This window comes from Pipistrellus kuhlii, unplaced genomic scaffold, assembly GCF_014108245.1.
Source record: "Pipistrellus kuhlii isolate mPipKuh1 unplaced genomic scaffold, mPipKuh1.p scaffold_m20_p_9, whole genome shotgun sequence".
Lineage (NCBI taxonomy): Eukaryota > Metazoa > Chordata > Mammalia > Chiroptera > Vespertilionidae > Pipistrellus > Pipistrellus kuhlii.
Genome location: NW_023425595.1, coordinates 27,899,053 through 27,925,157, shown reverse-complemented (window position 1 = coordinate 27,925,157; position 26,105 = coordinate 27,899,053). Strand labels below are relative to the sequence as shown.

At 36.9% G+C, this 26,105-nt stretch overlaps 1 protein-coding gene across 3 annotated transcripts; it reads right to left on the bottom strand.

The window, feature by feature from the left end:
• Window positions 1-337: 337 nt before the first annotated feature.
• Window positions 338-26,041, bottom strand: TMEM41B (transmembrane protein 41B). Of its 3 annotated transcripts, none has more exons than XM_036428618.2 (7): window positions 25,726-26,033; window positions 16,502-16,619; window positions 13,853-13,981; window positions 9,005-9,098; window positions 8,246-8,350; window positions 3,798-3,936; window positions 338-1,944 (listed from the first exon to the last, which is right to left on the bottom strand). In XM_036428618.2, the coding sequence occupies exons 1-7, from the start codon at window positions 25,829-25,831 to the stop codon at window positions 1,775-1,777; spliced, it is 861 nt and encodes a 286-aa protein (XP_036284511.1). In that variant the 5' UTR covers window positions 25,832-26,033; the 3' UTR covers window positions 338-1,774. The 3 variants fall into 3 exon arrangements, with proteins under 3 accessions (XP_036284511.1, XP_036284509.1, XP_036284510.1); XM_036428616.2 differs by lacking the exon at window positions 338-1,944 and adding an exon at window positions 3,310-3,521 and having other exon boundaries at window positions 3,734-3,936; window positions 25,726-26,041; XM_036428617.2 differs by lacking the exon at window positions 338-1,944 and adding an exon at window positions 3,310-3,519 and having other exon boundaries at window positions 3,738-3,936; window positions 25,726-26,041.
• Window positions 26,042-26,105: the final 64 nt, after the last annotated feature.

Here is a 26,105-nt window from a genome sequence, read left to right as displayed (position 1 = left end):
ATACCCCACTTTGAGTGACAGTTACAGTTTTCTAACAGAAAAAAAAAAAAATCAACAAAGGAAAAGAATCAATGATAAGAACAGGGAAAATACTCTGAGAATAGAGTAAGTACAATATATACACACTGGAGTGAATAGTGAGACCTCTTCTAAAAAGTCTGATAAAAATTTATTCAATTACGTTTTATACAGTAATATTTAATGACCTTTGTTCAAAATATTATGTTTTAAATTTACATGTAAAAATAACAAAAGCTTATCACTCAGTCTCTGGTCAATAAGAAAGGAAGAAAACCTTGCTAGATATAATAATAAATAATTTCACACAAAGGCCAGGTGACATAAGAATAGTATATTAATCAATATATTTTCTTTGTATTTACAATAAATCCATTTGTTAATACTGTGATAGAAAAAATAATAAATCAGTCCACATTATGTAGTAGAAACAGGCTTTGAGGATCATCATACCTTTCACAATAAAAACATACAAGGATTTCTCCCACAGTTAAAGTACTTTCAACATGACAGTGTTAACTGAAAGTAAAACTGACAGAGTACTTTACTTTAGATCAGTTATGTCCTAGAATCAAGTATATTACCATTAAGCAAGCAGCAAAAAGCTGTTTCATTTAAATATAGTAGTTACCATGTGAGAAGTTATACTTTGAATTATAAAAAGTACAAACACTGCATTAACTAAAAGTAACCCCAAACAAAAAAACATTAATAGAAATGAAACAAAGCATTCTTATAAGTCTATCATGCATAAAAAAAAGATAATTACAGAATACAGACTTTAATGACCAGACTAATAAATAAATTACGTAAATTTTAGTCATTGGAACAAATAAACTATGTTTAACCACTTAAGTGTTATGCTGTCACTGTTTCAAAATATAAAGTAATATAATTAATATAATATCTAAAAACTGCATGTTAAATGTTTGCTTTTTTGATCCCCTTTTGAGATAGTAAGAGGGAACTGTGTAACAAAATATTATCTGAATATAAATTATCAACACCAATATGATACAATTATCATGTAATCACCATTTTGTATATGCACAATGGAAATACTGTGAAAGCTAGAAAAAGAAGATGAAAATATATTAGTCAGAATTTTACATTTCAAATGAATCCATGATAATCTGGAACAGAAAAAAAAAACAAAATTCCCTAAATAGATATAACTTGATATCCTTTCCCAATTCAGTAGTACACTAAGATTCAACTTTTAAACAAATCTATTACCATAAAGGTAAGAGGGAAGATCTAAATCTCTTTTGAATACTAGCTTTAAGTTTATGCTCTGAAAGAAGGTTGATATTAGCCAGAACTACAATACTATTTTTAAAAATGTAGAATTTTTGCTTTTGTATATCTACTTTATTAGTAAGGGATAAGAAAGAAAAATATTAAAATATCAAGCCAAAGATAAGTATTTATTAGCCAGTTCATGAATAAATTAAATTTACTAATTGGGTCAAAAATTTCCTACCAATGCTACTTTTAATTAGTTATAGCTACTCTTAGAATAAAGTAATTTAGAAGATGGCTATTATAACTACTGATAGCACTTTTTATGGTATATCAATTTCCATTCTTTCTACTCTCCTTTGCCACTTAAATGCATTAACTGTTTAATAGGGAATTTTATTTTACAAATTCCTTGTTTCAATTACTGAAGTGATTTGAACACATAAACCAGCCAGTCCTGAGATGATGATGATGATGATGATGATGGTAGGAAAACAAAAACCCAGATGATTTTTCACTCAAATTTCTGCTTTAGTTTTTTTTGGAAGATGGCTGGCAGTATAGAAAGAATAGCCAAAATCATTAGGACAAATACTGAGTTCCAGGAAACAGCTTCCCCTGCTGTTGTAAGCTGATATAGTGTTGTTCCTGCCTTAATGGCTATAAAAGAAGGAGGCGCAACACCTATAAAAACAAACAAACAAAACCAATACAAACCATCAATTGTTTGTCTTTAAACATTACATAAATTATCTTTTAAGAATATTGCACTCTCCATTTTGTAAATTTTTAATTTGCAGTCCCTTAAGTTTATTTCCATGTAAAGAATTAAATTTTTCATAATCATTTTTTAAGAAAATAAATATAAGAACCCAAGAAAAGTTTCCAAAAAAATTTTTTTTTACATTTATGAAGAACCTTAAAAAAAGAATGTGCTCTGATCCAGCAATTTTAACTTTCTAAATAATAAATATAAGCAAAGAACTAAACTCAAGGATGTTCATCAAAGCATTATAATAATAAAAATCTGGAAATAATCTAAATAAAATAAGATTATTTTTTATTCAAAAATAAGACTGAGTAAATTGTCATTCACTCTTGATAGAATATACTGAAAATAAAAATAAAATGGTAGGATACTCAGAAATGAAATGAGATTCAAAATACAAGTTAAAAGAATTTATACAAGAGCATACACAAAATGATCATATTTCATGAAAAACCAGAACCGATTGGCCTGGCCAGTGTGGCTCAGTTGGTAGTTCCATGCATTGATAGGTTGCTGGTTCAATTTTAGATCAGGGCACGTGCCTGGGTTGTGGGCTCAATACCCAGTAGGGGCCATTCTGGAGGCAGCCGATTGATGTTTCTTTCTCACACTGATGTTTCTCTTTCCCTCCCTCCTTCTCCTTTTCTCTCTCTCTAAAATTCAATTAAGAAAATAAAAAATATAATAAATAAAAACACAGAACCAAAATAATTCAGCCAAAGCTGAAGTTAGCTAAATCTCTAGGTATTTAATCTGTAAAATAAGGAGGTATGGACAAAAATCTCTCTTTTGATTCCATAAACGTTAACATTAATTTACAAAATCCCAAATTAACTGTGATATTTTTTTAAGTTTGACAAATTTTTGAAGTAGCAATAAATATTGATTTTGATTATTCTTTTCAGAAAGATCTATTCTTACAAGTATTAAGTTAAATGAATACTGATTACATGAGGAATCTGCTCCTTTTGTTGGTAGCGAAACAATTCAACTTAAATTTGAAAGAAAAGCAGAATACTCTTATTAAAGAACCATTAGAATTCATAAAATATACAAATGAATCTTTATGTCCACTGGTTAATTTAAAAATTAAGTGCAGCTCCTTGAAGCAATACAGTTGTTAATCCTTGCTTCCCACATATTATTGCTGATGCCCATAATAAATATTGATTTCAATAAAATAAAAATAGGATCAATTCTTTACTGAAAGTTCAATATTTCAGTGCCTGATCAGAGGACAAAGGAGAAAATTATTCAAAAAAGGCACTTTGATTTTTTTCCTCTCCACTGAAGGAGAGAATGGAGTTTAAAAATCCTGCTTAATCCTGCATGATTAAAAAAATATCCACTAGAAAATGCTCCTCTTCAAAAGAAGCAACACAAAAATTCTTTAAGATAATCCAACAAACATTTCTGAGCATCTATTTCCATAAGCCAGGCACTGTGCCACTGTCCTGGCATGTCTGCAAAGAGCATGAAATCCAGCCCAGTCCTAACCAGTTTGGCCTGTGGACGGAAAGGTCCCAGGTTCGATTCCGGTCAAGGGCATGTACCTTGGTTGCAGGCACATCCCCAATAAGGGATGTGCAGGAGGCAGCTGATTAATGTTTCTCTCTCATCGTTGTTTCTAACTCTCTATCTCTCTCCTTTCCTCTCTGTAAAAAAATCAATAAAATATATATTTTTTATATAAAGAAATCCAGCCCAGCTGGACACTGCTGGATATGTACACAATGAGTTCTAACACAGAGTGAACCAGAGACCTTACCTAGAAAAGTGCCAATAAAAAAAACTTTCAATGGCACATTTATCACAGGAGATGTAATATTAATAAACCAATTAGGCAGAAATGGGGTTATTCTCAAAAATATAATGTAGTTTATGAGATGTTCTCTGTGACGTTCAACCTGTCAAGAAAGAAAAGAATTGGGATCAAGATAAAGTCAATCTAAAAAACAATGTGCTTACTATAAAATACCTTATTTCAAATTCTCATCCTTGATAGTTGAGAGTTTATCCAATAGCAATAATCAAAAGGGAGCTTGAAAACGACAATGAACTACTTATCAAATGCTCACTATCAGAGCTAAATTAACTTAGGATGATAAGTTTTTTAATTGTGCTTAAAGCTTAATGTTACTAAAGATGGTTCTATGCCAACCTAGATAATGATGGCCCAACAATGACATTTTAAACCCAAAATGGCAAAATTAAACTTATGACTAGATATAAGAAACACACCAGGTAATCAACTTTTCAATGCCTTTAACTTCTTATCATGTAAAGGGCTAGTATAACACATCAGCACACCCAGCCTCCAATTTTTAAAAATTTCAGGTTTTTACTTTATGTTACTATACTATATACCACATGAACAAACTCATTATTAATAAATAAGATTAAAGCCCTGGCTGGTTTGGCTCAGTGGATAGAACGTTGGCCTGCAGACTGGAGGGTCCTGGGTTCGATTCCAGTCAGGGGCACATGCTTGAGATGTGGGCTTGATCCCCAGTGGGAGGTGTGCAGGAGGCAGCCAATCGATGATTCCCTCTCATCACTAATGTTTCTATCTCTAACTTCCTCTCTGAAATCAATAAAAATATTTAATAAATAAATAAATAATCCAAAACCGGTTTGGCTCAATGGTAGAGCGTTGATCTGCGGGCTGAAAGGTCCCAGGTTCGATTCCGGTCAAGGGCATGTACATTGGTTGCGGGCACATCTTCGGTAGGAGGTGTGCAAGAGGCAGCTGGTCGATGTTTCTCTCTCATCAACGTTTCTAGCTCTCTATCTCTCTCCCTTCCTCTCTGTAAAAAATCAATAAAATATATTTAAAAATAAATAAATAAATAAATAAATATGAGATTAAAGTATATGGAAATATTTAACCAATTAAATATAAGTAATGAGTACATTAATTAATTCTTCCTTTGAATAACAAGCTTATTTATGGGAAATAAACAAGTATTCCAAAAAAAATATGTAAAATGAGCCGGGACCGATTTGGCTCAATGGATAGAGCGTAGGCTTGGGGACTGAAGGAACCCGGGTTCAATTCCAATCGGTCAAGGGCATGTACTTTGGTTGCGGGCATATCCCCAGTGGGGGGTGTGCAGGAGGCAGCTGATCGATGACTCTCTCTCATTGATGTTTCTAGCTTTCTATCTCTCTCCCTTCCTCTCTGTACAAAATCAATAAAATATATTAAAAAAAATATATGTAAAATGATTTTATTTTTATTTATATTTATTTTATTTTTATTTATTTTATTTATATTGATTTGTTGTTCTACTTATTTATGCATTCTTTTCTTAATATATCTTTATTGATTTCAGAGGAGGGGGGGAGAGAGAAACATCAATGATGAAAATCACTGATTGGCTGACTCCTACATGCCCTCTACTGGGGATCAAGCCTGCAACCCAAGCATGTGCCCTTGACTGGAATCAAACCCAGGACCCTTCAATCTACAGGCTGACATTCTATACCCTGCGCCAAACTGGCTAGGGGCCCTCATTGGTTGCTTCTTAAATGTGCCCTAATGGGGGATCAAATGCACAACTGGTGTATATCAGTATGATGTTCTAACCAACTGAGCCACCCAGTTAGGACCACATGTAAATTAATTTTAATATTCAGTACATATGTGGTTAAGTGAGAAGAGCAGTAGACTAAAAATCTAGAGATCTGAGATTCTACACCTTGCTTTACAAGTAAATAAATGTTTAATTCCAGGTCAAATGCTTAATTTCTGTTAATATGCTAATCAAATGGATAAGGCAAAGATAATCTACAGAATTCCTCTGAGAGGTGTTTCTTTTGTTTCTTTATAAAAATAGAATTTTCTTAGCAATACTATATTATATTTTTCTGTATAGTATTGCTTATATTATATTGCTAGTCTTTGCAGAGTCCCTGACTAAAGATAACAGTGTGCTAGACCAGTGCAGCTCAGTGGATGAGCACAACCTATGAACCAGAAGGTCACAGTTGTCAAGGCGCATGTCTGGGTTGCAGACTCAATCCCGTAAGGGGCATTCAAGAGGCAGTCGATCAATGACTCTCTCACTATTGGTATTTCTTTCTCTCCCTCTTGCTTCCTTTCTAAAATCAATTAAATATATCTATATAGCCGGAACCGGTTTGGCTCAGTAGATAGAGCGTCGGCCTGCGGACTGAAAGGAGGGTTCGGTTCCTGTCAAGGGCATGTACCCTGGTTGTGGGCACATCCCCAGTGGGGGATGTGCAAGAGGCAGCTGGTCGATGATTCTCTCTCATCGATGTTTCTAGGTCTCTATCCCTCTCTCTTCCTCTCTGTAAAAAAAAAATAAAAATATATAAAAAATATTTATATAAATATATATATATAAATATATATATATATATATATATATATATATATATATATATATATATATATATAAAAGCCTAAGCAACTGTTCAACTGCTTGACCGTTTGACTGTTAGCTATAATGCCCACTGACCACCAGGGGACAGATGCTCAACGTACAGGCCTAGAAACTTAGAACATACTGATGAATCTCGGAGGAAAGGGGAGATGAGGGGAGGGCAGGAAGAGTTTAATCAAAGATCTTATATGCATACTAGAGGCCCGATGAACAGATTCTTGCACCGGTGGGGTCCCTTGGCCTGGCCTGTGGGGATCAGGCTGAAACCAGCAATCCAACATCTCTCAAGGGGTCCTGGATTGCAAGAGGGTGCAGGCCAAGTCAACGGACCCCACCAGGGCACAAATCTGTGTACCAGGCCTCTAGTTCTATCTAATAAAAGAGTAATATGCAAACTGACTATACCTTTGCTACACCCAGAGGCTATGCCTACCATCCAATCAGAAGCAAGGATGCAAATTAACCCAACCAAGATGGCTGTGGCCACGGAGGGAGCAGGAGGAGAGAGCAGGAGGCTTGGGTTTCCCCAGCAATGGAGGAAGCCAAGCTTTCCACCTGCCCTGGCTTCCGCTTAAGGCTACAAAGTTTCAATTATAGAAGATAAATAAATCCCAGATACCAGGGCCTCCGCTTGGGTCGCTAGGGGACATGGCCAGCCTGTAAACCACCACAGGCCACTCACCCAGGTCACCCCGTGCCCCAAGGGAACCCTCACCCTGATCTGGGACACCCTTCAGGGCAAACCAGCCAGCCCTCACCTGTGCACCAGGCCTCTAACCTATCTAATCAAAGAATAATATGCAAAATGACTGTTACTCCAACAGAAGATGGCTGTCCCTGTGTGGTCAAAGATGACTGCTCCATGTGGACACAAGATGGTCACCACAAGATGGCCAGCAGGGGAGGGCCATTGGGAGGGACCAGATCTTCAAGGGAGAGCAGTTGTAGGTGATCAGGTCAGCAGGGGAGGGCAGTTGGGAGGGAACAGGCCTGCAAGGGAGGGCAATTGGGGGGCGACCAAGGCCTGCAGGGGAGACCAGTTGGAGGGGACCAGGCCTGCAGGGGAGGGCAGTTAGGGGCAAACAGGCTTGCTGGGGAGCAGTTAGGCATCAATCAGGCTTGCAGGGAGTAGTTAGGGGGTGATCAGGCTGGCAGGCAGAAGCGATTAGGGTCAATCAGGAAAGTGAGCAGTTGGGAACCAGCAGTCCTGAATTGTGAGAGGGATGTCCGACCTAAACCGGCAGTTGGACATCCCTCAAGGGGTCCCAGATTGGAGAGGGTGCAGGCTGGGCTGAGGGACACACACCCCTGTGCACAAATTGCATGTATCAGGCCTCTAGAGTGAGTGTATGTGTGTGTGTGTGTGTGTGTGTGTGTGTGTGTGTGTGTGTGTGTATAAAAGATAACAGTTGTTCTCATAGGTGAAATGCATTAAAGGAGTTTTTCATTACAAGTTTTTCACTGATAACATAACTACATTAACACAAAACAGGTGAAGCATCTAAATATGTGGTTGGTTTTACTTTGACATTTTGACTTCTCTACTCTAATTGAACATACTAGAAATTAAGAATTAGCATTATGGGTGCATTATGGGTGCAAAACTCTGTCTTTGAAATTATTAACATTTATCATTTGCTTCCCACTTGATTTCATTTTGGCCAAAATAAAACCGACCGTCACAGCCAACACACAAGATGGGTGATTTTTATTAAAGCCTTGAGTCTGAGTTAGTTTATGTAAGGACTATATGTTGACTTCCCAATTAGCCAAACAATTACAATAAATAATTTAAAGACACGTTTACCTGCTGTGACCATTTTACTGCTTTCTCTGTTAGATATTTGTATACAACGGGTCTCCCAACTAAATAGGAGAGCATATAGCAGAATGAGGCACCAAGTCCAGAACACTAGAAAACAATAAGAAGCCATAAGCATTTTGTAATTATTCACACGGATATATTCACCTAAGGAAAAGCTGAACTAGTGTACTTCTTTTGGGGCTGGGAAGGATACTCTGCATGCCAGCTCTTGTGCAGAGAGCAAGAACCCATTTGATCTGGTCCTTTCTTAGACCAAATTATAACTAAAATAAGATAGCTAAAACTAATTGACAAGATTAAATTTAGTGACTATATCGCAATAGTTGATGTTACCCATTAGCCTAAGAATAAAACTTCAAGAGCCAATTTTTTTCTTTCAATTGCTTTGCTTGAAAACTCCATCCCCAGCTCTGGGACTTAACTCTTTGTGCCTATCAATACTCTTAGACTAATTGAATTACAAGATACAACAGAAGAAGAAAAGGTTAAAGCAGAGCCTATAAATGCAATCAAGTCTATGATAACCCTGTTCCAGGAAAAAAAGAACCTAATCTAACTTAATCTAACCTAATTTACATAACACCTCCTTATGAAGGGACTTAACAGATTAACATTAAATTCCTTTTAAAACTAATGCATTTATGCTTACATAAGTAAATGGGACTAGTAATGCCATCCTACTCCTCCTCCTCATTCTATTTAAAACTGTTTAAGTTTTCCAATTTGATTTAATATACTTACCAAACAAACAAGAAATAAGGCCAGTGGGAAGGGATAAAGAAACCCTGAGAGTATACTGAGAAATATAGAACCTGGAATAGCAAATGTTTGCAAGCTGTTAACTTTTAAGTTAAGGATTAAAACATAATTAAGTAGAATTTTTAAAAGACATATCCAATATTTCTGGAGAAAAAAAAAGTCAATACATAAGTAACCAGATTACATCCATATTTCAGTATTAAAAATAAAGTAAAATTATATCCAAAAATTTTAAAAATATATGACTTCTCAGTTGTAATGCCTTTATCTCGAAGTTTACTAATACAAGCCAGGAATCAGGCATTGGCAAAAAAAAAAAAAAAAAAAAGAACAAAAGAGATCTCGGTAATCTTTTAAATATGCTTCTCTAATGCAATGCATTTACTCCCAAATATTTTCAGGAAACATGATTTCTGTGAAAATCTAGTTACATATAAGGTAGTAATAATTCCTTATTTATAATTTAACTTATACACATTTGCCTAAATTCATTAATCTAGGGTTACAAAATATAATAAAAGTCACAAATCTTATTTTTAAAACAATTTTGTTTTTCCCTTTGGTTGCCAGTGTTGGCTTGGACCCCTTTTTAAGCCCTAACATTATTACTTACAAGGTCAACCAGATTGAGTGAACTCCCTCAGCATCTCTCTTTCCTACTTGAAAATTTCTGTCTTCATCCATAAAATCGCCTTCTCTTTCTTTCTCTAGTTCCCACTTTACTCATGTTTTCATTTAAATTTTCTCCCTCCTCATTTGTTTCTCAAACTTCTTGTTCTTCCATAGGAGCTGTCTTGTTTAAAACCACTCAGATGCCTATAAAGAAAATCTAGGCTTTCCTTGACCAACCAACTACTGCCTCTCATCTTTCTTCCTTGCATCTCATCTCCCCCTCCCTTTAGAACCTGGTTTACATCCACCACTCTACTGAAACTTCCTCCTGGCCAAAATTAATGACTTTTCTCAAGTCACTTTTTTTTAAAGCAATTCCTGCATAGGATTAAGCATCCTCTCTCATTTAAAAAAAAAAAAAAAAAAAAAAAAAAGTACTTTTCTACATTACAGATCATTCCATCTCTAGCTTTTTTCTTCTTCTCACCCTCAACTCCTAAGATTTTTCTACCATTCTGTTGGCCATACTCTTCTCTCCCTTTCCTTTGATAAATTCAGCAATTTCCATGGTTTCAAGTACATGGCCATATATGCTGATAACTCTGAATTCTCTATCACTGATACAATCTTGCTAATCAAACACCAGTCTCAAATTTTCTATCTATCTACTGGATGCCTCCATTAAAAATAAATTTTATCAATTTATTTATTACAGGGTTCTTTACAACCTGATGAAAAAGTTTCCAACATATAAAAGAGAAATTAGTATGATGATGCCCTATATACCTATGCACAGATTCAATAATTAACACTCAACCAATCTTATTTTGTTTTTTTTCCCTTACACTGGATTATCTTGAAGAAAATTCCAGACATCAATTCTTATGCAACCACTTTAATACTTTAAAAGAGTAAGGATTCCCTTTCTTTTTAACATAATTATAATACCATTGTCATCGACTTGAGATTTCTTACTATACTTCCTTACTATCCTGAATATCTACTTAGTCTATATTCAGATCACCCAAAGGACTCAGAATTTTTTTCTTTTATAGCTAGTTTAATTACGTCAGGATTAAAAAAATGCTCAAACAGCCGATTTGGCTCAGTGGATAGAGCATCGGCCTGCGGACTGAAGGGTCCCAGGTTCGATTCTGGTTGGGGGCATGTACCTTGGTTGCAGGCACATCCCCAGTAGGGGGTGTGCAAGAGGCAGCTGATGGATGTTTCTCTCTCATCGATGTTTCTAACTCTCTGTAAAAATCAATAAAATATATATTAAAAAAATTTTTTTTAAATGCTCAAACATAATATTGCTTACTATATCACTTAAGTATAGCTTCCGTTTTTCCTTCTTCCAATGTATTTGTTGAAGAAACCAGTCATTTGTAGAATTAACCACTTTTTAAGTTTTGCCTATTCTACCTCTTAGAGTGGTTTAATATGTCCCTGTCTTTTCTCTTGTAGTATTAATAGCTATTCTCTCTGCATGGGAATGTGATTTGAGCTTAACTTTCTAGCTCTGTTTAGATTGGTATTTCTTTTCTCTTACACTGATAAATAGAAGATAATGACAAAGGGTCTACAAAAAGCACACTAAGTAAGCAATGTTTGCCTTAGCAGCAAAAGCTTTTGTAAATGTATTTGCTACTTAGACATTATATATTTTATATATATAATATATAATCCAATATATATTATTATTCACAAATGACATGATATTGTACATAGAAAATCATGAAGACACCATCAAAAAACTACTAGATTTAATAAAGGGACTCAGCAATGTAACAGGATACAAAATTAACATTCAGAAATCAGTGGCAATTTTATACACCAATAATGAATTCTCGGAAAGAGCAACTAAACAAACAATCCCATTTACCACTACAACAAAATATTAAGATACTTAGGAATAAAGTTAACCGAGGAGGTAAAAGACTTGTACTTGGAAAACAATAGGATATTGAAAAAAAAAAGACAGAGGAAGATATAAACAAGTGAAAGAATATATAGTGTTCATGGATTGGTAGAATTAACATCATTAAAATGTCCATTACTCAAAGTAATCTATAGATTCAATGCAATCCCTATTAAAATAACAACAGCATATTTCACAGATCTAGAACAAATACTCCAAAAATGTATATGCAACCAAAAAAGACCCGAATAGCTGCAGCAATCTTGAGAAAGAATAACAAAGTTGGAGGGATTACAATAAAAGATATCAAGTTATACTACAAAGGCACAAGAACAGGTATATAGATCAATGGAATAGAACAGCGACCCCAGAAATCAACCCAAGCCATTACGCTCAATTAATATTTGACAAAGGAGGCAAGAACATACAACAGAGTCAAGACAATCTCTTCAATAAATGGTGTTGGGAAAATTGGACAGATACATGCAAGAAAAATGAAACTAGACCACCAATTTATACCATAGACAAGAATTAACTCAAATGGATAAAAGACGTATATTAAGCCATGAAACTATAAAATCCTAGAAGAAACCATAGGCAGCAAAATCTCACACCTTACTCATTGCAATATGTTTATGGGTGCATCTCTTAGGGCAAAGGAAATTAAGGAGAAAATAAACAAATGGGACTACATCAAAATAAAAAGCTTCTTACATAGCAAAAGAAACCATCAACAAAATGAAAAGGGAGTCCACTGTATGGGAGAACATATTTAACAATTATACATCTGATAAAAGGTTAATATCCAGCCGAAGCCAGTTTGGCTCAGTGGTAGAGCGTCGGTCTGTGGACTGGAGGGTCCCGGGTTAGATTCCAGTCGGGGGCATGTAAATTGGTTGCGGGCACATCCCCTCTAGGGGGTGTGCAGGAGGCACCTGGTCGATGTTTCTCTCTCATCGATGTTTCTAGCTCTCTATCTCTCTCCCTTCCTCTCTGTAAAAAATCAATAAAAAAAATATATATTAAAAAGGTTAATATCCAAAATATATAAGGAACAACTCAACAGAAGTTAGACAAATAATCCAATTTAAAAATATGCAAAGGATCCAAATAGACACTTTCTAGGAATTTATCCTAAGAAATCTGAAACACCAATCAGAAAGAATATATGCACCCCTATCTTCATAGCAGCACAATTTACAACAGCTAGGATTTGGAAACAGCCCAGTGCCCATCAGTAGATGCAGGAATAAAAAGGCTGTGATGCATTTACACCATTTTATGCAGCAAAGTAAAAAAAGAAGGATCTCTGACCCTTTGAGACAGCATGGAGTATGCTTACCAAAATAAGCCAGTCAAAGAAAGACAAGTATCACATGATCCCACTCACATGTGGAATCTAATGAACAAACTTAACTGATGAACAAAAAAGATCCAGAGACCCAGAAGCATTGAACAGACTGCAGAATCTCAGAGAGAAGGTCGGGAAGGGTCGGTGGGTGGGAGGAGACCAAAGAACTTGTGTGCATATATGCATAACCCATGGACACAGACACAGGTGGTAAAGGCCTGGGGCAGGAGGTAGGGTGGACTAGAAAGGGTTCATGGGGGGCGGGGGCGGAGGAGAAAGGGGATATATGTAATACTTTCATCCATAGAGATTTAATAAAAAGATTAATCACCAGTAGCATAAGCAACTTGAAAATATTTAAAGAATAAAGTTCTTTTCCTGACTAGTTAAAAATACAATATATATTTCTATAAAACAAAGAAATAAATACTAAGTACTATTTTAAAAATCCATATCCTCTGAATAATTATCCTTTTAGAATTTTTTTGACAAAGAAAACCATTACATGGAAGAAAAAATATCACAAAAAGATTCATAACATCTAAAAATATTAAACACAAATTTTATCTTCAAACCTAAGAGAATGCTTTAAAATTATGGTATGGTGACTACTAATTCAAAATTATTTAAATTAAATTAAGACAACAAATAAACATAAATAAAATAATTATCTCTAATAATACTAAGGGAAGGAAAATGTTTATAATAAGTAAAATAAGCAGAATACAATAAAACATAATATCCAAAAATAATAATAGAGTTGAAGAGGATTAAAGTGAGAAATGTTTGCAATTTAATTTTTCAATATTCTATTTAATATTGTTATATTGCATTAATAATTTTTGAAAGGAAAAAGAGTTATGTATAACTGAGCAGCAGATCTTTAAAAAAAAAACAACCGTTCTCTTGGATAAAACTAGAAGACATTTTTCAGTTAAAAGGATACAAAATATATGTAGCAAAATAAGCTACAAGTACTTCTACATAAAAGGTGTCCTTATATTTGGATAAAACTTTCCCTAGAGCCTTGGCATCATCCATATCTCTGGGAACCTTCATATTCACTCTTTCTTCTCTAAAAAAATAAAATTAAAGTGAAAAATTTTAAAGCAGAAATTTGCCAAGATAATTAACATTACAGTCAGTCAACTTCAAAACATAAAGTTTTACCCAAAATGATGCCTTGATCTATAATATATTAAGCATAAATTCATAAATTTTAACTTTAAAAGTCCATACATTTTTTAATGCTTTAATATAATTAATATGACGAATGTATTCTATGTATGAAAGTTCAAGGTGACCCAAACTAGATGGGTTTTTTAAAGCACTTGTTCCAACTTGGGTATAAATTTTAAATTAAGAAATGAACCACTGATGTTAGCAATACTTAAAACATATTTAACATCATTTTGGGTAATCCTCATGATAAGCTAAAGTCAATAATCAATTACAACTGAAATTAAGTATACATTTTATTAAATTTTATAATTTATACCTTTTCTGGAATAGTCCAGCCCAGAATTCAGAAAACTTAAACATTTTCTATGCTATACACTTGAAACTAACATAACATTGTATATCAACTATAATTAGAAAATAAGTTTCAAAAAATTTTGACATTTTCCCCCTTTCTATTAATTTTACTTTATATTTGGTTTCTTGTTTGGAACTGAATAATTTCTTGCTTATAAAAGCCTCAAATAATCACTTTTGCATTTAATGTATATTGTGCCCATTTGTTTACATGATAAAATGTAACTGACCTTGCAGAACAATGATAGAATACTGCTGAAGTCCTAAAAAATAGGTAAATGCCCGGTTGATGTGGCTCAGTGGTTGAGCATGGACCCATGAACCAGAAGGTCACAGTTCAGTTAGATTCCCGGTCAGGGCACATGACTAGGTTGCAGGCTCATCCCCACTAGGGGGTGTGCAGGAAACATCCAGTCAATGATTCTCTCTCATCATTATGTTTCTATTTCTATCCCTGTTCACCTTTCCCTTCCTCTCTCTGAAATCAATAAAAACAAAAAAGGAAAAATAGCAGGTAAACTAAAATGGGTTTCCTCACTATAAACTTAAAAACTGCCACATGTATGCTTATACACACATATAACACAAACATAGAAAGAAATAAGCAGAACAATAGATTTATAGTAACACATTATTATATACATGTGATGTTATTCTTAAAGCAGAGTGAAAAAGACAACCTTAATCCATACTCTACATTATTTCCCTCTTTCAATCAGTTCTCTATTTCCTAATCTCTGAAAACCAGGAAGAATCTAAAATTCAATAATACTAATATTAACATAATACATGCTATCTTCCCAAAGACATTTCAAGAAATCAAAGTATTAAAATATATACGTTTCACTATAAATTTTTAAGCATAAGTAATTGTTAGTGAGAGGAATTTAGAGAAAACAGTAACTTCCTGGTACTTTGAAGTCACATTTCAGTTACCTATTACCACAACAGGCTGGCTCAGGTTGAAAGTCTAATTACATTTCAGTTGTCTTTTGCAAGGTCCATTTTACTGGGGAAAGTACATATTGAGACCATATTATTTCCATAAAACAGGAAAAAGAAAAAGTGCTAGGAGACACAGAAGTAATAGGGGAAACAAGTGAACAGAAGACAAAAATTGGTCATAAAGAAAAGAAGGGAGAAAACAGGGATAAAAAGGGGAAAGCAGAGAAGATCATCACTATTTTTCAAAATACAGGTCAATATCTGTTATATTATACACTGTAAAATAAATTTACTTGATCACTTAAAAAAGTAAATGCAATAAAGCAAATAGTTTAGAAAATATCAGAAACTACTTGTTTCACAAAACTTTAATTTAGTTTTATATGTATATACATATGCAAGTGAAGGAAGAAGAGGAGGTAAGCACATAGATATATGTAAGATCATTAAAAACATTAGGCCTTAATTAGAGCAGTGCTAGAAAAATCTTTCTTAGAAAATCAAGAGGTATATTTGGAAAGAAGTAATTTTTTTAAAAGAATATATTTTATTGACTTTTTTTTTTTTTTTTTTGAGAGGAAGGAAGAGATAGAAACATCAATGATGAGAGAGAATCATTGATTGGCTGCCTCCTGCACACCCCCTACTGGGGACTGAGCCCACAACCAAGGTATGTGCCCTTGGCCAGAATTGAACCTAGAACCCTTCAGTCTGCAGGCCAACGCTCCACCCATTGAGCCAAACGAGCGAGGGCAGAATTTTTAAAAATATGTTTTTATTGATATTAGAGAGAGAAAGAGAGAAACATCAATGAGAGAGAAACATCCATCCTCTGCTTCCTACCTGCCTCCTACTAAAGATCAAGCCCACCACCAGGGCATGTGCCCTGAACGAGGAGCGAACCGGCAACCTTTTGGTACAATACATGGGACAACACGCAACCAACGCTTACTGGCCAGGGCAAGGAGTATTTAAATAACAGTGTCAATATCAATATGAACTTGCTTACAAGCTTTGAGAGCTGATATACAATCACCATGCCAGTTCTATTGTTTAAAATTAAGTTTAACTTTTAATCTACAGATATCTAGATAGTTCCTTTCAGTATACTTACTCACTAAGCTGAGGAAAATTTTTATATACCAAAAACATAACAAAAGCCGCAGATAAGAAAATGGACACCAATATAAGAAGTGACATTCTTGCCGACCCGGCTTCTGCACAGGCTTTTTCTGAAACAAATAGGAAAAAGATGTTATAATTACAATAAATATAAAGGAAGACAGTATTCCAAACCAGCAAATAATTTCTTTAAAGGCTTTCCTCCCAAAAAGCTATTCATACTTTTGCCCAAAACATTGTAACAGTAAATTTTACGTATAGTTATATTTGACATTTATTAACCAGGCATAGTACTTTTCTGCCTATATCCATTTTGTTTATTTTTAAAAAGTGTTTTTATTGGTTTTAGAGATGGGAAGGTGGAGGGAGGGATAGAGAGAAACATCAGTTGGTAGCCCACAACACGGGCATGTGCCCTGGCCAGGAATCGGATTGGCAATCTTTTGGTGCAAGGGATGATGCCCAACCAACCGAGCCACTCCAGCCAGGTCTGGCCTATATCCGTTTTAGATGCATAAAAAACAAAAACAAAAACAGAAAACAAACACCAGAATTTGTAGCACTGGTTTGTTGATAAACCAAAGGGGGGAAATGGGTATTACTCAAAGTGCTATCACTGATTTTCAATTTTATTATCTACTAGAGGCCCAATGCACAAAATTCATGAATGGGTAGGGTCCCCAGGCCTGGCCAGTGAACAGGACTGATCAGGGCCTTCTGGCTGACAGACAGGGCCTTCCTTCCCCAGCTGCTGGCCTGAGACTTCCTTCATCCACAACACCCCCTGGTGGTCGCACATGTCATAGCGAGCAAGCAAATTCCTGGTCTCCCAATGGAACTGGGACACAAAGAGGGGACACTTTGCTTATATATATAGATTTTGGGAAGGTGACAGCATAGACAGAATAGCAGTCTCTTAGGAAAAATGAGGTACTCTGGCAATTACTTCAACTTTCATAAAAACCTAAAGATTTTGCTTATGCAGTGATTTTCAACTTTTTTAATCTTATGGCACACATCAATGAATTACTAAAATTATGTGGCACTGACAAAAAAAAAAAAGCATAATTTTGATTTGTTCACACCAGACAGCTATTATGTTGACTGTTGTCATTTTTTTATTTAACAATCTAAGGGAAAATAGGTCAGTGCCCCTGACTAAATAGTCAGGTATTGCATATTTTAAAAGTTCTTGTAGCACTGCCATGACATACCGGATAAAAATCGCTGTGTTAATGCAACTGGTTAATGTTTCTCTTTACACCAAGGGCTTCAGAATATAGTTGAAACTCAAATGTATCTGGGTGGCTCTGACAGTGATTCCAAGAATAGGACAATTTGTTTGCATTCCCTCACAAATTAATCTTAATATTACCTTTAAAATTTTATGCAAGATAAAAGTATGAAATGAGATCCAGGAAACAGCAAGCAGAATTAGCAGGCTCTTTTTCCCTGGAAGCAGTCAATAGTATACCTTAATAGTATTCACTGGTGAAAAGGTAGATACATTATCTCATGATAACACTCATGAAATTTAAAAAATATATGTATACTATAATTAGGATTTATTAGTTTCAGTTCTCTGAGAATGTATCTACCACCAACCACTGTCTATATAACTTTTATTCATGCTTTTATGAAGTATGCTTTTACTCTATTCAGGTTTAGCAAGTCATTCTTTGTGAACATTTATAAAGGTTTATCAGGCAAATGTCATTTCCTGCTCTAGTAAGGCTCCCATTCTCTGGCAACTAGCACCTTTCCTTTGTCCATCCCCCCTCTCCAAAGAGGCTAATCTCATTGGCCCTATTTTTACCATGTGATCCCAAACATAGAAGGCTAATTCACTCAATGTTGCATACCTGATCCAAGTAGAAACAATTCATTCCTAAGTATCTAAACTAGGAAAAAATGATACTGCTGTCAAAGTCCTGAGGCTGAAGAGTCAAACAATACAGGCCACAGTCAATAACATGGCAAGCCAAAGACATGTACCAGAAAATAAGAGGGGAGATTGGAAAAGAAATCCAAAGAGTAGAAAAGGGAGTTATAGATCAGCTACTGGATTTTTAACTTTCCACTTCACTTGAAGCCTGGCTAGATTATTTCTTGCTCATGGATACCAGTGAGATTGTCCCTTATACTCATAGCACAACTTCCTTATTTATTTATTTACTTACATCCTCACCCAAGAATATTTTTCCATTACTTTTAAGAGAGAGTGGAAGAGGGAAAGACAAAGAGAAAAATCTATATAAAAGCCCAGCAACAAATGATAGAAGGTCCAGAACAACTGGTCGACCACTCGCTATGATGCACACTGACCACCAAGGGGCAGATGCTCAATGCAGGAGCTGCCCCCTGGTGGACAGCACACTCCCACAGTGGGAGGGCCACTCCACTAACCGGGATGAGCAGTGCTCCCATAGCGGGAGTAGCCGCACAGAGGGTGAATCCACAGTTGCTCAGACAGAGGGCAGGTCTACAGCTGCTCAGCTGACCAGGATGAGTGGTGCTCCCACAGCTGGCCAATCCCCGCAGGCCATGCCCCCCATCAGTACATCAATCTATGCACCAGACCTCTAGTATATAAATATTGAGTATTTTACATAGTTTTTGATAGGTTAACATCAAAGCAAAGACATATTGCCCTGTCAGGTGGCTCAGATGGTGGAGCATTGTCCCCTATACCAAAAAGGTTGCAGGTTCAATTCCAGATCAGGGCATATACCTAGATTGCAGGTTCAATAGCTGGTTGTGGTGGGTAGGAGACAACTAATCCATCTTTCTTACTCACACTGATGTTTCTCTCCTTCCCTTTCTCCCTCCCTTCTTCTATTGATAAAAACAATAATAACAACAACAAATACCAGGTTAACGTAAGTGTATAGTCTGTATGATTTTTCTGGAGGCCAATTACTTCTTCAATGTATGCTACCTTTAAATCTATCTAGAATTAATTTGTCCTTACTTTCCATTTATTTCCTAGTTAGAATCAGGTCCAGAGTACAAAAAATACTGATACAAATAATTTAATATTAAGGGTATCTTTTAAACTCTTCAAAACCACCAATAAGTTGATTTTTTGTTTTTTTCATCCTGTAGATATTTGTGTACACAAAATAACTTGGTTGATTTTCTCCCCTTTCTTGAAACTTCTCTTAGGGTCTCTATTACACATGGTGTGCACTCAAATGTATAGTTGCTTAGTACTATCTGCTGAACATCGATTATGTAACAAATATTTTGCTCAACTCTTAAGAATCTGATGCTGCTCTTAGCTAGACCTCCAATGAATGTTAAAAGGGGCTTTGAAGTTTATAGAAAAGCAAGATTACTGGGCTAGAGTGATGGAAGCAAGATTCAAAGGACAGGTGGAAATTTAGTTGAAGACTAAAAGATGAGAAAAGAATATACAGCCTTGCCTTAGCCAGTGTGGCTCAGTGGATAGAGTGTTGGCCTGAGGACTGAACATCCTCGGTTCGATTCCGGTCAAGGGCACAAGCCTGGGTTGTAGGCTTGATCCCCAGAAGGGGGTGTACAGGAGGCAGCTGATCAATAATTCCCATCATTGATGTTTCTCTCTCTCTCTCTCTTTCTCTCTCTCTCTTCTTCCCTGAAATCAATAAAAATATTATTTTATAAAAAGAATATACAGCCTTCATTGATCAGTTGCCTCCCATATGCACCTTGACCAGGGATAGAACCCGCAACCTAAATATGTGCCCTGAGTATGGAACCTGCAACCTTTTGGTATATGGGCCAAACATTCCAACCAACTGAGCCACCCAGCCATGTCTAAACATATTTTAAAGACTTCAACAGGTAACACAGTTCTCTTAAATTAAAAATTAGCCCAACCGGGTATGGATCAGCAGTTGAGTGTTGACCCAGAAACCAAGAGTTACTGACTCGATTCCTGGTCAGGGCACATGTCCAGGTTGCTGACTCCATCCCCAGTAGGGGGTGTGCCAAGCAATGATTCCCTCTCATCATTGATGGCTCTATCTCTCTCTCCCTCTCCCTTCCTCTCTGAAATCAATAAAAACATATTAAAAAAAAAAGATATTCAACATGCTAGTCCTAAAATAAAACGGTAATATTTTCCTTCCCATTATAACTCACCAGTCCTAAGTAAAGGGTTAGAGAGGAGAAAGGTGTCAGACAACATTTAACTGGACTACAGAACACTAACAACCCTGAGAGTTCTTTGAGTACACATCTCTGATTGCTACCTGCCTTACAGTTGGATGATGAAATATATAGACATTTAAACAAATTAACCTCCACGTTCATTTTCTTCACTTTCTAAAATTAGGCAAACTTTTGTAAACATTGTGTTCAACAGTAATACACACATAAACACTGATAAGAATGTAATAAAACTAACTGGCATTCCATTTTGAAGCCCTCTTTCACAGAAACTAGTTAATAGGAAAGCTGGCTGTTATGATTCAAAAATCCTTCTTGAGTATAATCCTAATAAGCCCAGATACTAGCATGTAACTCATTTAGTTCTAAACAGATAAGAGGTAAAGAATTTGTTCTAAGGATAACTCTACACCTAAATGTGTAGCATATATACAGGGTGTCCCCCAAAAATGTATATGCACTTTGAATGACTATATAGTCAGTGTTTAATATTCAGTTCATTTTCAAATTTTAAAAGATTCTACAGAAATGATTTTTTTTTATCAATGCGTGTTTTCAAATGAATAAATTTTAAAAATCAATGTCTTTTTTTAAAAATCAATGTGCGTTCTGGTCCAGGCACTGCTGATAACTCGAAGCAATGGAATTGCAAATAAGAATAATTTCATTCAGTATTTTTGTGCTCTCAATTTATTGACTGTTACTGATTTTGTACCATAAACTTTATCTTTTTTTTAAAATATATATTTTATTGATTTTTTTTACCGAGAGGAAGAGAAAGGGATAGAGTTAGAAACATCGATGAGAGAGAATCATCAATCAGCTGCCTCTTGCACACCCCGCAGGGGTCTTCAAACTGCGGCCAGCAGGGGAATCTGATCCGGCCCGCCAGGTTTTTTGGGCAGTGAGCGCAGCCGAGGTGTTACAGTAGGAATTAGTAGTCCATATAGTCCGGCCCTCCAGCTCTCTGAGGGACCGTGATCTGGCCCCCACTTTAAAAAGTTTGAGGACCCCTGCGCCTATGGGGATGTGCCCGCAACCAAGGTACATGCCCTTGACCGGAATCGAACCCGGGACCTTTCAGTCAACAGGCCGATGCTCTATCCACTGAGCCAAACCGGTTTCGGCCATAAACTTTATCTTTTATGTATCCCCATTAAAAAAAAGTTTAGTGGCAAGTTAGGATACATTTTCTTTGTTCAAAATTTAGTCTAGCTTCTCCCATTATTTAAAATCAGTTAAACTATGCCGAAACTGGTTTGGCTCAGGGGATAGAGCATCGTCCTGCGGACTGAAAGGTCCCGGGTTCGATTCTGGTCAAGGGCATGTACCTTGGATGCGGGCACATCTCCAGTAGGGGTTGTGCAAGAGGCAGCTGATCGATGTTTCTCTCATCGATGTTTCTAACTCTCTACCCCTCTCCATTCCTCTCTGTAAAAAATCAATAAAAATATATTTTTTTAAAAATCAGTTAAACTGTAAAAATTGAGTGAATTATCAGCTATTAAAGTATGTATACATTTTTGGGGGACACCCTACATTTATAATGTGCCTTCTTCTTACATTAGACACGTGTCATTAAGCATTTAGAGCACATGTGTCAAACACAAGGCCCGCGGGCCAAATCCGTCCCGCCAGGCCTTGCAATGTGGCCCGCACCGCGCTGTCATCACTGCACTCCACTGCGTTCCATCACAATGACAGTTTATGACTGTTCAGTAAACCAATTGGGCCCGCCATTTAGGCTGGATTTTAGATTTTGGCCCCTTCTCTGATTGAGTTCGACACCCCTAATTTAGAGCCACCCACACCAGTACTTTGTACGTTCATTTAACCTCTAATTCTTCCATCGTACTAATCAGAATCATCCCATTATCTGCTTTCTAACCCCCTCCCAGGCCAAAGGTACTGTTAGAAAAAATCAGATCACTGTCCTCCCTTGGCCTAGAACAAATTCACATGTCTCTCTATCTTCAATTAAGATTATCACTGGGAAACAGCCAAAACCGGTTTGGCTCAGTGGTAGAGCATTGGTCTGCGGACTGAAAGGTCCCGGGTTTGATTCCGGTCAAGGGCATGTACCTTGGTTGCGGGCACATCCCCGGTGGGGGGTGTGCAAGAGGCAGCTGGTTGATGTTTCTCTCTCATCGACATTACTAGCTCTCTATCTCTCTCCCTTCCTCTCTATGAAAAATCAATAAAATATATTTTTAAAAAAATTATCACTGGGAAACAATAATTCTTTTACAGCACTCTCCAAGAGGGCTATTTCAAATCTCCTCAAGTCTTTTTTTTTTTTTTAAATATATTTTATTGATTTTATACAGAGAGGTAGGGAGAGAGATAGAGAGTTAGAAACATCGATGAGAGAGAGTCATCGATCAGCTGCCTCCTGCACACCCCCCACTGGGGATATGCCCGCAACCAAGGTACATGCCCTTGACCAGAATCGAACCCGGGACCCTTCAGTCCCCAAGCCGACGCTCTATCCATTGAGCCAAACCAGTCCCGGCATCTCCTCAAGTCTTTAATTTTACCTTTCACTAATTTTACCAACCAATGACACTGCCTCCACACTTTAGTGAGCTCCCAATCTCTAACTCAAGATCTGCTCACAAAATTATCTTCCCTGGTCACGTTCCCCTTATCTTTGCATTAAATGCCAGCATACTCCCTTTCAGATATTTTATCTGTTCTCTAAAACCTTTTTTGGAATGTCAAGTTACCATCTGCAGTGAACAAAAATCCCGTTTTCATAACCTGAAAAATCGGTGGCTAAGTATTTCGAATGATATCACATCACAAGCTGATCACCACCAGCAAGTAAATCAAAACCTCTTATGTTAAATTTCCTACCCACGAAAGGTCCAGAGAATCCCTAACACTAACTAGAGACAGAGAAAGAAAGACAGAAAAAGGAAAAACTAGGAATCATTTTTTAAAACGTTTTTATTGATTTTTAGAAAGGAAATGAGAGTGAGAGAAAGATAGAAACATCAATGAGAGAGAATCAAACAGTGACCTTGTGGTTCATAGGTTGATAGCTAAACCACTAACCCACGCAAGCTGGGTTTGCCTAGCCCTTTAAAGTCCTTCATATTATTGCATAATTTTGAACATGCTATGGCCAACTTTATTTCCTACTAATTACAAAAAATTTTCACCCCTGATAAGTTACTCTCTTTATTGACACACATAAAGGGTTCACATTTACCTTCAATCCCATTCCCTTCTCTTATCCAAAACCTATTTATCGAAACCCAACTAGTCCATGAAGACATGCTTTCCCTTCTCTTCCCTCTATCTTCCTATAGATGTGTAGACTACAGAAATCATTTGACAGCATCATAAAAAATAACTGTGTTGTTCAAATGATAAAATAAGATAAACAATTTAAAGGCACTTTGGAGGTTTCAAGGTTTTATTTTCTGAACAGAATTATGTTTTATAAAAAAAGGAATAGCCCTAGCTGGTTTAGCTCAATGGATAGAGCATCGGCCTGCGGACTGAAGAGTCCCAGGTTCTACTCCGGCCAAGGATACATGCCTAGGTTGAGGGCTTGATCCCCAGTGGAGGGCATGCAGGAGGCAGCCGATCAGTGATTCTTTCTCCCTCTCCCTTCCTCTCTAAAATTAATAAAATAATTTTTTAAAAACGGATAAATCAACTGACTGCTATCACAAAGCAAATGACAATCTTTTGGGACGCACTACCTGGAAAACACTTTTCAGGAAAATCATGGATTATTATCACTCTCACAGCAGCATCTTCAAAACAACATTTATTTCATTTGAGTGGATTTATACATTGAGAGCAATTCATTTCTGAGTTACTAAAGTTATTTGGCTCTACTGTCTATGCATAGAGCTTAAAAAGCCAAAGTACACCGAAGACATTTTAAATTATTTAAAAATAAAATATCATTTTCTGCTAGACACTCTTTTCATTTTATACATTTTAAATTTGATTCAAAAAGTATTTCAGCTGAATGTTAAACATATTATCTTCATATTTATAAATCTTAAGTGTATAATACTTTATCATTGACTACAATTACAGTGTAGGTAGACACTCTTACAGTCTTACCCATCACCGGTTGTGGAACAACAATAGTGTGAGTAAGCTGCAGACAACATAATGGTCATTTGATAGAATCTCTTCAAGGTAATGGGCTTTAAAAGCATCTAAAGAATTTGATCGTGTTAGTTGCCGAAAAGTAATGAAAAACCTATGCCAAGGTGTAATCAAAATATTTAATTTCTAGTTATGCTTTTTTTCTTTTTCTTAAAATAACACTTAAAGCCTCAAGAAATGCTAGAACAGTGTAGTGGTGGGAGAAAAGCTTGAGAGAGCTCTTATAGCTACAAGAGTAATCGCTAACATTTAGCCCTTACTTCATACTAGCTAAGTATTACACTAACTCCTTTACATGAATTACTCCATTTAATCCACGTACCCATCTAAATAGCTCAATGGATAGAGTGTTTTACTTTTATCACCATGCCCACTGTACAGTTTAGACACTAAGCTCTGAAAGATAACAAGTCCAAAGTCATAAGTTAAGGAGTAAAGCAGGGACTCAATACCCAAGCGTTCCTGCCACCTGCAAGTCACACCTGGACGTAGCTAAGTCCTTGCTCTTAACAACTACATTGCTAATCTGGCTGTCACTTTGTGCAAGTCATACAGCCACTCAGGGCCTCGGTCTCCTCATCCACAAAAATAAAGCAAGGAATGCCCAAGTTTCTTACAGGGGTCCAGCCAGCTTCGGAATTATCGACCTTCCAATCTCCCAAGCGCCAACAAGCCAGGGCCGTTCCATCTTTTAACTGAATTTCACTAAAATACTATTTACATCTCACCGACTAGGTGTCCCGCCTTGTGCTGGGCAAGCGGCCCAAACCCAGGCCCCCCATTCTCTCTCCTCTCGCCTGGGAGAGAACAGGCCCCAGACCTCCAGCAAATCCCCGGAACCCAGCGGGGGTCCTTTCCCCGCCGGAGCCCCTCCCGGCACCCTCCCGCGCCTCCGATCCAGGCCCAGCTCGAGTCCCTGGATCCACTCACCCTTCAAGTGGTCTCTGCTGCCCGGCGTCCCCGCAGCCTGGTCCCCCGCCGGGGTCGACTGGAGGGACCCCGTCTGCGATTTTTCGGCGATTCTGCTTTTCGCCATGGCTTACTGCAGCCAAGGAGGAGGGGGCGGGGTGGTGCCGCGCCTCCTTGACAATAACCCCGTGTCAGATTTTTCCAACACCCAGGACCACAACCACAGCCGGTTCCGGGGCGACCACCTGACCCTAATCGACCTCAGCCAGCCGGCACAGTGACGCTCCGCGGAGACCTGCAGCGCCCACTGACGCTAGGCTCCGCCCCGCGTCGCTCGCGCGCCCGCCCAGTGACCGCGAGATCAGTCAGGGTCCCGGGCCGCCCCACTCACCGCCCCGCCC

Excerpts from the sequence above, each read along its gene's own strand:
- TMEM41B (XM_036428616.2), bottom strand. The coding sequence starts at position 25,831 with ATGGCGAAAAGCAGAATCGCCGAAAAATCGCAGACGGGGTCCCTCCAG. Across the intron at positions 8,351-9,004 it reads CCTTATTTCTTGTTTGTTTG|TGTTCTGGACTTGGTGCCTC; the intron begins GTAAGTATATTA and ends ATTGTTTTCTAG. Across the intron at positions 3,522-3,733 it reads ATCCAGCAGTGTCCAGCTGG|GACTGGGCTGGATTTCATGC; the intron begins GCTGGATTTCTT and ends CAAACTGGTTAG.